The sequence below is a fragment of the Myripristis murdjan genome, chromosome 5, assembly GCF_902150065.1.
Source record: "Myripristis murdjan chromosome 5, fMyrMur1.1, whole genome shotgun sequence".
NCBI classification, from domain to species: domain Eukaryota; kingdom Metazoa; phylum Chordata; class Actinopteri; order Holocentriformes; family Holocentridae; genus Myripristis; species Myripristis murdjan.
In genome coordinates this window covers 20,752,883-20,769,466 of record NC_043984.1, presented here as the reverse complement: position 1 = coordinate 20,769,466, position 16,584 = coordinate 20,752,883, and the positions used below count along the sequence as shown (strand labels likewise).

The 16,584-nt window shown below is 41.4% G+C and overlaps 1 protein-coding gene across 4 annotated transcripts in view; it reads left to right on the top strand.

The window, feature by feature from the left end:
- The window catches only part of LOC115359798 (low-density lipoprotein receptor-related protein 1-like), a 104,816-nt gene that overhangs the window by 50,662 nt on the left and 37,570 nt on the right, over positions 1-16,584 (top strand). For 2 of the 4 annotated variants that reach the window (XM_030052436.1, XM_030052437.1), the window contains exons 10-24: positions 21-164; positions 1,043-1,279; positions 1,673-1,853; positions 3,923-4,145; positions 5,005-5,194; positions 5,344-5,469; positions 6,833-6,973; positions 7,469-7,594; positions 7,734-7,850; positions 8,460-8,540; positions 8,811-8,861; positions 9,558-9,725; positions 14,882-15,064; positions 15,169-15,366; positions 15,525-15,770. In XM_030052436.1, coding sequence (XP_029908296.1) covers positions 21-164; positions 1,043-1,279; positions 1,673-1,853; positions 3,923-4,145; positions 5,005-5,194; positions 5,344-5,469; positions 6,833-6,973; positions 7,469-7,594; positions 7,734-7,850; positions 8,460-8,540; positions 8,811-8,861; positions 9,558-9,725; positions 14,882-15,064; positions 15,169-15,366; positions 15,525-15,770 — 2,412 coding nt within the window. The remainder of the gene's footprint in view (positions 1-20; positions 165-1,042; positions 1,280-1,672; positions 1,854-3,922; positions 4,146-5,004; positions 5,195-5,343; positions 5,470-6,832; positions 6,974-7,468; positions 7,595-7,733; positions 7,851-8,459; positions 8,541-8,810; positions 8,862-9,557; positions 9,726-14,881; positions 15,065-15,168; positions 15,367-15,524; positions 15,771-16,584) is intronic. The other 2 variants (XM_030052439.1, XM_030052438.1) reach the window with 1 other exon arrangement.

Sequence of the window (16,584 nt, the reverse complement as noted above, 5' to 3'; positions counted from 1 at the left end):
TCATCTTACTTGATGTCCAGTGCGTAGCCATGCATGTGAACCGGACCAGTTTGGGAAGGCTGGAGGCTGCTCTGACATCTGCCTGCTGGGGAACAGCCACAAAAGCCGCACCTGCCGCTGCCGCTCAGGATTCAGCCTGGGCAGCGATGGCAAGTCCTGCAAAAGTGAGTATTACCAAAATATAACACCAACTAATGATGCATCTACTGCGAATCAACAGATGTTTGCCAGACTCTCCACATCGCAGCTCAAGTAGATAATTCATCCACCTTTCGATAGACTCTTTCAACTTGCTGACTTTTGCCCCAAGCTTCACTTTTAGTACTTCTGACTAGCTCCTGCAATTTTTCTCTTTCACCTAACGTTGACATTCAGCCTGCAGAGCACATACCTCCAACTTAATAGTAAATATGAGCTCGGCAGCTTCATCGATTCAGCTGTATTGAACCAAAACCAAGGGCAGCCAAGGTTGGATCAGAGATGCTGCTGTACTTCCCTGGGTTGCAGGCTGTCAGAGAAGTATGAAGAAAATAGCTGAGCAACACCATAACTTAGTCTCGCTCTCTGACCTCCCCATAAAGCAGCCAGCCTGATTCAGCTGGCTGTGAGGAGTGTATTAATCTTCTATCGACCAATAGCAGAATATTGATCTTCCCCCTGAGAATAACTTGTGGTTGAAAGTGATACAAACATGAATTGATTTAACTATACGCAATCTCTCTTTCTCTCATATGCAACAATAACCCCCCTCCAGTCCCACCCTTTCTGTGGACGTAATTGAAAATCACTTAGCTTTCATTAAGGGCTTTTGCTGATTTTGCATGTTATTTCTTTGTTCAGTCGATACAAATTATTTGGAAGAATGAGTCAGCGTTTCATTTGTTGATTCTTTTTTGAACAGATTTTGATAAAGGACAGGATATTTGTTGCTGATAGAATTTCAGTATTTACTGCTTCAGGTGAATTCTCTACAAATGAACATAGAGTGACGATATCAAATATATCCACTGCTCTTTTTGTGAGGTTGTTTTTGTTATTTCAGAGCCAGAGCATGAGCTCTTCCTGGTTTATGGAAAAGGCCGCCCAGGAGTCATCAGGGGCATGGACATGAATGCTAAGGTGCCAGATGAGTACATGATCCCCATAGAGAATCTAATGAACCCCAGGGCCCTGGACTTCCATTCTGAGAGCGAGTTCATCTACTTTGCCGACACGACCAACTACCTCATCGGACGCCAGAAGATCGATGGAACAGAGAGAGACACCATTTTGAAGGAAGGTACAGTGACAGCAGCTTGCCAGAGAGACAAAAGTAGTGCCACAAGCAGCCATGTAGACTGAAACCTATTCCTGAAACAGATATTTTTTTTACTTTCTAATCTTTATTTATCTATGTAGTCCCACTGAGGTCAACAATCCTGCTTTCTTTACCATCGTCTGTCTCAATATAAAACTTGAGACAGACAATCTACAGCAGCGTTCATAATTAAAATGCAGCCAGATAAGAAAGAGAGCAAAGAATTTTTTTTTTCATCGGACAGGCTTATTAAAATCTTAATTAAACTAAGCAAAGACAGCTCTGTACAAAGTCTGCCACACTTGTCAAAATACTCTGAACTTGGAGTGAGTGATGTGTTTTTTGTGTTCGCACCAACGTCTTGCGTCTTCCCAGGAATTCACACCGTGGAGGGCATCGCTGTGGACTGGATGGCAGACAACCTGTACTGGACAGATGACGGGCCTAAGAAAACGATAAGTGTGGCACGACTGGAAAAGGCCTCGCAGACCCGCAAAATCCTCATCGAGGGAAAAATGACCCATCCCCGTGCCATTGTGGTGGATCCCCTGCACGGGTGAGGGGGCGGGGGGGGGTCAGGGAAACGGTGCTGTGTTTTTATTCCACAGGAAGAGGATAAACGTCAGTGTGTGGTCGAACATGATCCAGATAAGGAGTTGCCAGTCCGTAGAGAGGAGGAGGAGGTGGAAAAGAGGTTCAGATGTGCTTAGGTTGAGATTAGGATGGCTTTGATGTGAGAATGTAGCTCTGTGATGTGATTAGGAACTGTTTAGGGGCTTGATGTGTGCTTGTGTATCTGTGCTCATTGTTGTGCAAGAATAGCGGGAAAGAGAGATAATCGCAAGATAATGGTTAGGTCGTTGTGTTTGGCCAGCTGTGTTTCAGTCATCTCATGACTCAACAAAGCAAGTCAACCACACTTTTCACTCACCACCAAACACACTCTTATCTCCATCTCTCTTCTCAAATGCCTTTACAGAAACTCCACCTTTTCATCTGTGTGTTTAGTTTTTATTTATTTATTTAATTATGTTTTTTTTTTTTTTTTTTTTTTTTTTTTTTTTTTGATATGGATCAAAACAATGTACATACACAAACTGAGACCAGCTCTCCAATGCAAGACTTTGTAACAGATGCTAAATTGCATTACCTGTCAATAGAAGAGCTTCTGTGAAAATAAGAGATTAAAACAGGAAATTTAAAAGAAGAATAGAAAGTTAATTGAATACAGCAAGATGCAATAAAACACATATTTAGCAGTAACATAACGACAGAAAATTAGAGGACACAGGTGTAAACAGAGGGGGAAAAAACATAGACATGAGAACAAGTTTGGCCATTATCAGTATATTTTCCCTCTCTTAATATTTTATTTTTATGTTATGTGCACCGTGTCTGCTCTGTGATTCTGCTGTCTTCTCTCTGTGAAATGAAGTTTACTCTACATCACAGCTCTTTCAAATAGCTCTTAATCTCGATGCGTGTGCATGTGTCTTATTGATGTGACCTCCTGGGCCCTCTCCTGAGACACACACACACACACACACACACACTTGTAAAGACACACACACAAACTTTGGATTGCTGCTGCCAGGGTGATGTGTGTCCACACACATTCCCGAGGGAAAGCCACTCGCCTCCGCTAATGCTTGTAATCAATCAGGTTCAGCCACAGTGAGTGAGACGAGGGAGAGGAAATGTGCAGAAGGAAAAAAATAAAAGAAGCAAAGAGAGAGAAACAGACAGAGAGAGAGAGTGGGGAATGTGAGACGTTAACTGTGTCAGTCACTTCAGTATTCCAGCGGTGGGTTGAATGTATGTGATATTATGCTGCGTTGTACACCTGCACACAGGCGCTGCCTCGATCTGTGATGAGGATTGACAGGTGATGAAGTGACAAACACATTGGTCAGACTATTGACAGATGAGTAGGGGAACACTGTGGAGCCGCCTCACTGGATCCCTCGAGCTGTGTGTGTGTGTGTGTTCATATGTATCTGTATGTGAAGGGTTATTTTCATCAGTGAACAGTGGGGTTAGCTGGATGAGTACGCCAGCAAACGATCAATGTTGTGTCAAACCAGTATCAAAACCCTCCAAGACAACTCTTCTTCAAAGAAATTAAAAAGCCTTTATTTAAGAGGCTAATTTATATTTAAACACCAGAAACCGCCAACATTTTTCAGCCAAAGGCCCTCATCACGTCAAAAAAAAAAGTTCAAGTATGAGTTTTTTGTTTAAATAAAGGCTTTATATCTATTTTTTTTTTGAAGAAGAAGAAGAATTGGCTTGGAGGATTTTGTTTGATGTTTGATTGTTGAGACTATCTGTTCTCCAAAGAGCACTTTCTCTTATGATTTCTTTGACAAAACCCACGGAAACACTAATCTGCAGTTTTGTTTTGTTTTTAGTCTTGTAAATCAATGCTGTATGTTTTAGTGCAGCTAAATAAAATATCATTGCCTGGGAAAATGCCAACAGAGTCATTAGGACAATTCATCTTTTTCCTTCTCTCTGTCTCACTATGATACAAAGCCAATTAGACTGTCTCTGGTAGGATATCTAACACACTCTCTGCACTTAGTCTACGCTTCGCAACATAACAGCTCCGTGTTGCTTCCACAGGTGGATGTACTGGACGGTGTGGGAGGAGGACCCTAAGGAGAGCAAGCGAGGGAAGATAGAGAGGGCTTGGATGGACGGCTCCAACAGAAATGTGTTCCTGTCCAGCAAAACTGTGCTTTGGCCCAACGGCCTCAGTCTGGACATCCCGCAGGAGATCCTGTACTGGGTGGACGCCTATTACGACCGCATTGAGATGGTCTACCTTAACACCTCTGAACGCAAGGTGGGCACTCGCCGTTATCAGGATTATGTTACCACTCTCCCAGAGAGAGAGGGGTTCAGTGGAATCCAAGCTGGGGATTATTCTGACAGGGCTAATACGAGCAGGAAGTGAGCTCATAGAGAAAGAGGCTTTGAGCAAAGGAGCACTAAAGGTAGTTCATCATAATGCAGTGTAATACTGTCCTATATATATATGCCCATTATCGATGATTAAACCAGTGAGCATTTTTTTTATATTTATGTACACACATGTTCAGGATACCACTGAGGAATAGTTTTCTTTTTTACCTTTTTGTTGCCTTTTACCTTTCATCTTCACCTTTTGCCTCTATGCTTTTTTTTTTTTTTTTTTTTTTTAAACATTTTTGGGACATACAGAGCCTGAGCCTGATCGTTATTCCTGTTGCCTCCTTTTACAATGCTTTAAAATGGCCTTAGCTGACCATAGTTTTGGTTTATTAAGCCACATGATTTAAATGTATTAAGTGAAATCCTGTCCTGAATGCGGTTTATATAAAACTATTGAAATATTGGCAAAAATATACCCCCAAAATGTTTGGATATTTGGTGTTTTTATGTTTTCTGTTTTTGTTATTTTGTATTATGATTGGGATATAGCAGACATGAAGTAAACCAAATGTATTATACAAGTTATGGTTTTAAAAATGCCTTTGTGTATTAGGTTAATAATATAATTGATTCAGTTTTCAAAGGAGAGCAAAGAAGGACTACTAAACCACCGTTACACTCACATTAATCTCCACCATGATCTAATATGGGCATGTTTTGAGCTGTTACACTGTATTTTGGTGTTTATTTTTTTTTTACTGAGCATGCTGTTGCTTTTCTCACCTCACCAGACGGTGTACGAGGGCCAGGAGTTGAACCACGCCTTTGGTCTGTGCCACTATAAACATTTCCTGTTCTGGAACGAGTACCGCAGTGGCAGTATTTACAAGCTGGACACCACCACCGGCACTGCCACACTGCTGCGCAACGAGAGACCACCCATCTTTGAGATCCGCATGTATGACGCCCAGCAGCAGCAAGGTAGCGGGCTAGTTCTCCTTCCCTTCATCCATGTTGATCCTTCAGTAATGATCACCCGAAGACATGCAGTATCACAAACGAGATGTACACTTTATGTTACTTATGATTATTTATTCTCAGCATTAACCATTATCCCTGCGCTTTCACAGGCTCTAATGCGTGCCGTGTGTACAACGGTGGCTGCAGCAGTCTGTGTCTGGCCATACCAGGGGGCAGGCAGTGTGCCTGTGCTAAAGACCAAATACTAGACCCAGCTGACAACACCAGCTGTAAAGGTAAATGTGCATGACTGTGATATATTTCACTTGCAGATAGCAGATAGCTTTCCCTGTTTCTTGGGGTGAGCCAACTAGTCAGAGAAAATGGCTATCCAGAAGGGACATTGTGTTTTTTTACAAGCTGTGATTGTTATCCAGTCATTTTAGGCTGACATCTGTGATCAGAGAAATCACATTTGTTTGCGCCTGATGGAACAAGGCAGCATGAGTTCACCGTACCCCACTGAGGAAGCATTTGGCAGTCGATGGGTCTGTTTTAATATTAGGCAGGCTACAAGTGACAGTGCTGTCAACATTACTAACAGGAGTGATCATATCATTATCACTCATGCAAAAATGGACAGCTTTAATATTTTAACATCATTTTTCCTTTTCTCTCCTTTTTGGTGGTGGTGGTGGGGGGTGAATTTAGTTGTCATAAATTGAATTTTGCAAATGTGACTGTTTCTTGTGTACATTGCTTCATGCACAGTGCCTTTCCTTGTTATTGTGCAATGGAAACATTCTTTTCGTTGACAATGAATTTGTCCCAGTGCTGTGACAATATCTGACCACTGCAGTACCAAGAGCCAAAGCTTTTTTTTTTTTTTTTTTTTTTTTTTTTCACCCATCATCTACAGCAGCTGGAAGTTGTTTTCAACTTGAAAACCGCTTGCCACTACCTAGTGTAAACTGCTGACTCAGTGTTTTCAGCCGTCTCCTAGCAGCACAAAAGCTTCCAGATGAAACAGTCCGCACTGAATCTATTAATACACGGTACGATTATTCACTATGATTTAAAGTAATAGCATCCGTACTAAATTAATTTTTAGGCCAAGGTGCTTCCAGCAACACAGGAAATTTCAGTCAGCAGCAAGAATTTGCCTTTTTACAGAATTTACAGGATTATTTTCTCCAAATCTGATGTCATCACAGCTACTGGGGCTTTTTTTTGTTTACAGATATTAATCCAGTTCCAGCAATGACATAATTGGTTCATTCTTACCTGTGACGCGATGAGGCATTGCATTAGGATTTACTGATACTGAGCACGAATAGCAGTGTACCTCAAATATTAGTCAAGTTATGAGTATGTGTGTGTGTGTGTATTTTATGAATGCCTGCCTATATGTTTGCCAGCAAGCAAAGATATGCCTCAGCTCTCATGCACTGGGCAGTCAGCTCAACAACTGACTAGAATCCTTTTTTCTCAGCAATTTTTACTTTGATGCTTTCCTGCTTTTGTGATTACTGTTGAAAAATGAGTCATTCAGAAATCTATTTTATTTCTTCTGATTTCCTCTGTTGCTTCTCTATCGTCCTTTTATTTCCTTCTTTTCTTCCCCCCACACTCTCGCTTCCCCTTTTTCTCCCTGTCTAGCCAACCCGTCGTATGTCCCCCCTCCTCAGTGCCAGCCCGGGGAGTTTGCCTGTAAGAATAACCGCTGTATCCAAGAGCGCTGGAAGTGTGACGGAGACAATGACTGTCTGGACAACAGCGATGAGTCTCCCGAGCTGTGTCGTGAGTTGCCCCACACACACACACACACACACACACCACATTTGACGTGATTGTTTCAAAACAGCCGCCCTTCCTCTCTCTCTAAGTAAGATGACCTCTGGCAATTCGATTTGACTGTATTCGGATGCCAGAATGAAATGAGAGATCAGATTATGAGTCTGGCTGAGTGTGTTTATATGCAGTATTTTATGTGCGTATGTGAGTAGGTGCTTGTGTGTGTTTGTGAGAAGGAATCTGGAAAAGCTCTCTGTCTGTGTGTTTGCCTGTCGGTCTGTCTGTCTGTGGTCGGAGTGCAGACAGGTTCCTATTCCAGACCAAACAAAACACCGTCCAAAACAGCTAGAATATCTGTCCTCTCTTTCACTAATTTGTACCTCACATCTCTCCACTCCCTCACCTTTCCGTTTCCCCGTCCACCTCTTCCCACGTTGTCTCATTTTCCTCCATTTCCTCCGTTTGCCCTTCAATATGTCCTCTCTTCCTCCCCCTTCCCAGACCAGCACACGTGCCCCACGGACAGATTCAAGTGCCAGAACAATCGCTGCATCCCTCTGCGCTGGCTCTGCGATGGGGACAATGACTGCGGAAACGACGAGGATGAATCCAACACCACTTGTTCAGGTGCGCACCCAAACACACAAACAAAGAAAGCTGACAGAATCGGGGGCCTTTTATTGAAAGCTAGCTCTGTGCATTACGTTTCAAACAGGATTGTAATCACAATCCCTCCTGACATGATCTCAATAATGTTGTCGTTCAGCTCGCACCTGCCCCCCCAACCAGTACTCATGTGCCAGCGGCCGCTGCATCCCAATCTCCTGGACATGTGACTTGGACGATGACTGTGGTGACCGCTCAGATGAACCCGCCTCTTGTGGTTGGTCACTTCATCCTCATATTTTGCTATTGTTCTGGGTTCTCTTTGGGCAAATTGAATCGTAGGCAACTGGACTTGTATTTGTCTTAGGAAGACGTTTCGCCTCTTAAGACAAATACAAGTCCAGTTGCCTACGATTCAATTTGCCCAAAGAGAACGATGACCTGGATAAATGAGAATATCCATAGACATTGTTCTGGGTTGTTTTATAGCTGCATAGTCATTTATAGTTATTTTGTACAAGTAGCTTTCATAGTAAGTACACAGTTTGTAATAGCAATACAGTAATACCACATTGTCAATACCAAATACAAAACATAAAGTATCAGTCAATACACAGTACCCATCTGATCCATTATTTTCACTGAATAATGTAACTTGGGCCATTAGTTTGGAGTCACTGGGCAAAATAATCAATGTAAAATCTTTTGGCTTCTCACCATTTGAGCAGTACAGGCTTCTCTGTGCTAAAAATGCAGAAAATAAAAAAGGAATTCTGGTGTTAAGACATTTGTTTCTGAGATGTTGCTAGTATCAAATCATGTTCATCTTGAGTAAAATCATTGATATAAGTTCTGACACTCATACTCGTGGTCATTCTCTTCCCAGCATACCCCACCTGTTTCCCCCTCACCCAGTTTACCTGCAACAACGGACGGTGCATCAACATTAACTGGCGCTGTGATAACGGTTAGTGTCGGCCCTTCATCCTCTCCTCTTCCTCTCCTGTGTGCCTGTGTGCAGTGGCAGCTACTTCAGTCCCTTCCCTCAGTTTGTCTCTCTCTGTGCATGTTTGTCCACCAGCCTCATATTGGCTTATGCTCTCCTTTGTTTTTGTGTGGTGGTTTGTGTGTTTTTTACGTTTGTTCCCTGTCTCGTGTTGTTTTGTGTTGTTGGTTTTGTTGTTCCATGTCGTGCTGTTGGCCCACTCCGCTGTCTTCCGTTGGTTCTGTCTTTCAGAAAAGGATTGTGGGGACGGCTCTGATGAGTTGAATTGCCCAAACCCGACCGGTTAGTGCATAGATCAACATGCACCATAGCCATGACGCTAGCCTAGCTGTGCAGGACAGGCCAGGAGGGCTCAGGGACAGTCAGGGCTGCTTCTCCACTAATTGAACACGGCCACAAGCAGAGGCCACTACTGCTGCCTGCTTCTCATTTCACCTGCTTCTATTGCTAGGCAGGAGGAACTGGTAGTGTAGTCACTGTATTAGCAAGCAAAATTCCTCATGAGTACTTTTTTCTCAACTGTTTATAAAATAAGTCACTCACTTCAACTGTGTTTAAATTAAATAGGATGATTTATCTTAATTATGTAATGACAAATACTACTTTTACCACAGAATGACAGTGTTTTACTTGTTGACTTTGAAATGAGGCACTTTAGGGATATGAGTCATGCAGTAAGATGTACCCTCAGTTAGTATGGGAGTCGAGGTGTTGGGGATGCTCTGCTGCCAAGCTCAATGTATCAGCGCTTGGTACATTCCTTAATGGTGCATGGTCTGATCTATGCAGTTTCTGTCATTTTTATTCACTCTCTCTCCTCTGATAGTTTATTTGATTTGTATTACATGTTTTCCAATGTTCATTTGTTAATTGTAACAAAAGCAATTACTTCTCTGTATAAATGTTTCTTTTGCTTTGGGTGAGCGGGCGCCTCATTAAGTGTGAGACAGAGGTTGTGTGACTGTGTTTGTGTTTCAGATAACGACTGCGGGGACAACAGTGATGAAGCAGGCTGCAGTCACTCCTGCTCCAGCGCTCAGTTCAAGTGCAACAGCGGCCGCTGCATCCCAGATTACTGGACCTGTGACGGAGACAATGACTGTGGCGACTACAGCGACGAGACCCATGCCAACTGCACCAATCAAGGTTGGTGCCTCTTTGCAGTCAGATTTGGGTTTATACACTTGATGAGAAATATGAAACATCTTTCTGTGACAGGTCATGATGAGTGGAAAATGTGAGAATAGCGTTGTACTGTGGCAACGTGATGAGGTCTGTTAGTTAACATGTACTTGTTGAGCATGTGTCACTTCACAGGTTTATCTACCATACATCATTATAAGGTCAATTACCAACAGCATTATTGTAAGGCATACAGCTGCAACCTTTAGCCTTAACTTTATGATTGCTATAAGGTGTTTTTTTTTTTTTTTTTTTTTTTTTTTTTTTTTTTAATAGCCAGATATAATCACATCCAATTCTCTGTCTGACTAATTAATTCTCTCTCCAGTTACATTGCCCACACACACATGATGTAGTGCTGCAAGGGTACAGTATTGTGACTGGGTGCTGACCTCCTTCCATGTTCATACAATAAGGCGGAAACCATTAAGATATGTCATTAAGATAATTGACTAAAGTGTCTGTCAAATTTGCAGTCAAACACACTACCTGTTTATGTTTTGTGGTGTATTGTGGGAAGGGGTGGTCATGCTTTCATCCCATTCAATTTGTCTTGTTTGTTTGTTTGTTAGCAGGGCATCTATAAAAGTTAGGAACAGATTTGCAAGAAATTGTGGAAAGGTTAGTCATACAGTGAAGAACAACAGTTTATTATTTTTTTTATCGGCCAAAAGGGGGTGTATGGCGTTGGGCATGATTAGGTTTTGGTGAATATCCAGCGTGTGGGACTGACACATCAATTGCAGTGTTGGCGGAGGTGTGCGCACTACTGAGTGCTTTCTATTTTTTGTTCTAATTTCTGATTACACGTGCTGGAAACGGCATATCTGGTCTGTTTTCAAAGTGGGCCCGAAAAAGAGAAAGAGAATGATAAGGATATTCCTAAAATTAATATTTCAAGTGTCTTCAATAGGCTGTCATATAATGACAGCATCCCACTGAGGCAGACAAAAGGCAGTCAACTTCCTGATGTGGTGACACTTTGCAGAATGGGGAGAGAGTGGCTAGTTCTCTTGACTGTTTGTCTTCTGTGCCAAATTCACGGTAAAGTCTTCTTTTCTGTCCTGCAAATATTTCTGTATCTTATAATTTCTCAGGAAGTCTTGCGGGCACTCATTATTGAGATTATACTTTTTGTTGTTGTTCATCATCAAACTCTCTCAGCACATAAATAAAATGAAATATGACAATGTAAAGTTTAAATTTGAGAAAAAACCAACAACAAAACAGTATTGAATTGCTGTGCTTTTTGCTCTTTTCCAGAGTGTAGGTTTAAAATTATCATGTTTTTCAGACTATAATAAAAAAGGTAAGGGATATTCAACATTACTTATAAAACAAAAAAGGATACATTTAACATGTGATCTTTTAAAGTATTATTTTCCATCGACTATTCTGATTGTAAACTATGCTATGTTTAATATTTTACTTGTTATGAAAGGAGAAAAATCTGAGCTGGTACATTTGGATGTACAAACTCTCTGTCAAAACACTCTCAGTGGACAAAGGTGAGCTGGAAAAACACAGCAGCTGAGCACAGACAACAAATTACAGCAAGTAACCCAAAATATTCTTATTCATATTTTACTTATTTCCGTACCATAACTGTCTCACATGATCAGTGCACGTTCCAAGGAATGATGCCACCGGGGTTGTAGTTGCACTTCTTACTTTCATGTCACTGCTGGTGATGTGATGTATGTGCGTGTGCGTGTGTGTGTGTGTGTGTGTGTGTGTGTGTGCGTCTAAGGATGGGGCCAAACTAACGAGAGGGGTCTGGCGGCAGACACAAAGAGCTGCAAACCTCCGGGAACACCCTCGTCCGGGAACGCCAAGTGTAAATCTTAACCACACCAAACTGTGGCCGTTCCCGGAGAAGGCTGTTCCGGAGGTCATTGTGTCCGCCGCCAGACGCTGCTGAAACTGACCTGCTGGAGGAAAGCATAGCCCTGGCTGTTCTAGTTTTTGGTGATTTAGGAATTTTGAGCTTTCCTATTGTTGTACTCATTGTACGCCTCTCTGGAACAAGAGCGTCAGCTAAATCAATAAAAATAAATGATCAAACAATGATAAACAAATCAAAATCTTTTCATATTTGGTATTATTTAAGTGAACCTCAAAACTCATGAATAAGCCGATGAATCTTTGAAATTTGTTTTATTGATTTGAGAACCACATATTCTCATGTGTTTTTTGGCATAACAACAGTTGGGATTTTAAGGATCAAACCAAGAACACTACGTCCTTCTGGCCTTTGTGCATGTGTGTGTATGTGTGTGTGTGTGTGTGTGTGTGTGTGGGCATGGAGTGTTATTAATACTACTACTACTACTACTACACAATGATACAACTGCTAATGAGAAAACTACCAAGTACCATGTGCCGTGACTGCCTCTACATAATTACATACTTACATAATTACTGCTACTACAACTACTATCATTGTTATTACCGCTATTACTAGTGCATCTACTACAACTACTGCTGCTCCTACAATGTACGAAGTGTAAATCACTGTTCAGTGTTCATCTTGTTATTTAAACAGTTATTATAAACAATAATACCTTTGCTTGTTGTATTTCAAAATTGAGTTGTTTGAGCTCCCAACATTGCACTGTTGACGTCAGTTTCATTTCCCAAATGCAGACAGGAACATATGCACATATCATGGAAGAGGAAGAAATTACACTTTCATAGGTCTGCTACTAAATTACTACTAATACTGCTATAATTACTTTACTACTACTACTGCTACTTCTGCTGCCACTGCACTTCTAACTCAGATTATGGCTACAACTTGTGAATTCTAAGTCAGTAAAATGAAAAATATATTACTATATTACTAGTAAGTTAAAACCACAATAATAACACTAACAATCCAGGTCAACTGGAGATAGAAACGGTTTGATTTTGTAAATATTTCGTAGCTAAAAAAAAAAAAAAAGTATGCATTTTTTTCATATCTTTTTGACTGTATTATCCTCTTCATCTCCTTGGGACAAGAGACAGTATCTTATTCATTACCTCTGCCAATAGAGGTGGATACCATGTCTACTTCATTTAGATTTTCATCCCGTTCCATTTGCCTGCCTGTGCGTCTGTTTGTTTATTTGTTTGTGTGAATGAAACTTGGTGGGATGGTTGGTCGTGGAAAGGCAAAGAGGAACTGATTCACTTCTCACACCCACTGGCCAAAGGGAGGTGTGGCGGTGGGTGTGATTCAATTTTGGTGAATATCCAACGTGTGGAATTTTCACATCTTGACAATTCATGTATGCATCCTACTGAGTAGTTTTTAGTTTGTGTGTTAAATGTCAGGGAAATATAAAAAGGCCTCATCTAAATTGCAGGCATTTGCAGGCCAAATTCCAGAGCTGGCTGAACTGGACCAAGAAAAAGGCAGCACAGAAAAGCTGCAAGTTGAATAACATAAATGGGGTGGGAGAGTTATGGAAAAGCACATCTTTATCTGCCATCTACAATGTTGACTGTAGAAGAGGGTTTAAGATTGTTTTTCGGGGCATTTCTGTGTTATTTGACAGTCACAGGAGAGAAAGAGACAGGGAATACAGGATGACATGCAGCAAACAGCCTGATGTTGAATTCGAACACAGGGCACTGCGATCAGACGCCCCTTAATGAGAGGGCTAGAGTTCCCGCCACCTGCCCTGTGTGGTGCCGGCCAGTGGGCCAGTACAGGGATCAGCTCTCTGCGGGGAGCACTCAGTCTGGGACAGGACATTAATGCTGTGATCAGATTCAGTAATGGCCTGTTTGACCAGCTGTATATGGCAGGCCATTTTGTCATTTATTCCCTAAAAAACACTGATGACAAAAAAATTAGTCGCCAGTATCTATTCTTCAGTCACTAGTCACAAACTGGTCACTTCTAATAGGTGCTAATTCCTAATTTGTTTTTACCAATCACCTTTCTCCTTTTACTAGGTTAACTAGGTTAACATGAAATTCACATGATGATATGTTTTCAATGTCCTTTACACACTTTTTAACGCATTGATTGTAAATAACAAAAATCTGTACTTAGAAATAATATAAAGCCTTTAAAACATCAAAATATTATTTTTTTTTTTCCAATTTTAGGTCAATCAGTGAGATTTTATGGTGATTTGCATATTTTTCATAGTGGCATAATAGGAATATTGGATGTATAAGTGGGGATGAAGGGGAGTTGTGTTTTATTTAAAGGGCTATCTAGGTTGTCAACAAAGAAACATAAAGTACTTGACACAAACTTTGGTAACAATTTTAGTTATAATAATTTTGTGGAGGTTTAAACTGCTGGGGTCAAATTGAGCCCAAACATAAAAGATGTTTGTAAATTTGAACATATCAGGAGGGTTAAACAGTACTCTGTCAGTTAAAATGCACTAAATAGCCACCAGCCCTGCATTTTGACAGCTTTAACAATTTTGTAATTTGCTACATAATGCTATATAATATCTACTAGCACTAATTTAATAGGTAGCAGTAAATAATCATTCTTACTAGATATTTTAAATAACTGATATTGACTATCCCCATTTAGACATCATATGATTAAGATATCTACATAGTAGTTATTAATACTTACCAGTCACTATTTTCACACTAGTCTTTGATACAATTGTATTAGTTATTAGACTATTCATAAATTACTAGCAAGTTTTTATTAAAAACTACTGGCTAGTTCACAGCTTATAGGTGAATGTTCTGTTGTCACTAGGATTGGATTAGTAGTTTTCAGTAGTAACTCATTTTTGTTCCATTTGACACTATTAACAATTTAACTAGTAGGCTAAAACCTACAATTGTCAGCATCTAGTCTTGACTAGGTACTATCATTTCACGAGCATTTATAAAATATGTCTCCTAGTAAAATTTATGCAATGATAATTGTGTTGTGTTTATAAGTGAAGTAATGAATCCGAGATCTGCTCACTTTTTGCTGTTGCTGAGACTCCAGTTATCTGACAGTTGGCTCCTGGTTATTTATTATGTGCACAGTATTTTTCTGAAGCACGTTGTCATGCTCAAGGCTCTGTGTCCTGATTTGATCAGAGCAGGCAACAACTGAAAGACAAGGCCAGCTCACTGTCTTGTACTGTCTGTCTTTTGCACAGCCACACGGCCCCCTGGAGGTTGTCACACAGATGAGTTTCAGTGTCGAATGGACGGCCTCTGCATCCCCTTGCGCTGGCGCTGTGACGGTGACACTGACTGCATGGACCTGAGCGATGAGAAGAACTGTGAAGGTGTCACTCACATGTGTGACCCAGCTGTCAAGTTTGGCTGCAGGGATTCTGGTGAGAGGATCACAGTAAAGTCCACTTAAAATATTTAAGTGCACAAAGTAGAAGAACTCTGTTTCAGTATTTATTTTAAAAGTTACCCTTCCTTTTGTCCCTAGCGCGCTGTATAAGCAAAGCCTGGGTGTGTGATGGGGACAGTGACTGTGAGGACAACTCCGATGAGGACAACTGTGAGGCACTGGTGTGTAAGCTCTCTCACCATGTGTGTGCCAATGACTCCACCATCTGCCTGCCTGCAGAGAAACTTTGCGATGGCACTGATGACTGCCCAGATGGCTCTGATGAGAAACTCTGTGGTAAGGCACTACATTACCCAGGCTGCATTTCACCACAGGGAACTCCAAACCAGCCATTAAAACCCTGTATGTTAAATCAAGCATAACAATTCTCCATCACTTTCCTAGATGTCACCCATGTTTAAAACTGTTCTCCCATGACTTTCTCCTTGTTTCAGACTTGTGTTCACTGGACAATGGTGACTGCAGCCATAACTGCACAGTGGCCCCTGGCGAGGGTGTGATCTGTTCCTGTCCGCTTGGCATGGAGTTAGGCCCTGACAACAAGACCTGCCAGATCCAGAGCTTCTGTGCCAAACACCTTAAGTGCAGTCAACGCTGTGAGCAGGACAAGTTCAGTGTGAAATGTTCCTGCTATGAGGGCTGGGAACTGGAGCCTGATATGGAGAACTGCAAGAGCACAGGTAAGGAGGGGAGTGGGAGCAATGATGAGGAGAGGGCAGGGGGATTGAGGGTAAGGGCAGAGGATGTTTATCCAGAGAGAGAACTGAGATAGCTGAACAAAGACAAAGTAGAGAACAGTGAAAGTGCACAAGACAAGCAGGGAGAATGAGAAATGACAGCTTGTGATGGATGATACTTGTACAGCGAGGCAGAAAGAGAGAGAAGTGACTGGATTCTGTGTTTTGTTAGGGTTGGAGACTGCGGAGCGAAGGCTCCAGAGTCTAGAAGTGTGGTGTGGGTTTGGGATCAAGCAGAGGATAGGCTGCCCAGGCAGGAAACTGTGCGGTTGGAGAAGACACACCATGCCAAAATGTGATACTTCTCTTTACAATAGAAAGAGACAGAAAGAGAGGGAGGGGAGAACAGGAGAGCTCAAAGGCTGTTTTCACAAATTGATGAGGACAGACCTGGAGGGAGGATAAGATAGGTGGAGAAAAGATGATGTGAGAAAATAAATTTAAAAAAAAGACCTGGACATTGGTTTCTAGCTATCATTAATATTTTATAGAAAGAAAGAATCTTAAATATTAAACTGTAAGGTGAGTTGAGAATGTGCATGTCATTATTACCAGTGAGAGTGCAAGATGTGGAAAATGAGAACCACTCAATCACATTAAATTCTATCATCCATATAAGAAATATACTTCTCTCCCACTAGCAACTAGCCAGTGAGTGAACCTGGATTTATGATTCTGCACTGCACCCGCAGATCTTAGAGACTAGCTACCAGTACCCAGTCATTCATCACGCTGCCTGTCTGGCTGCCTGCTGGGT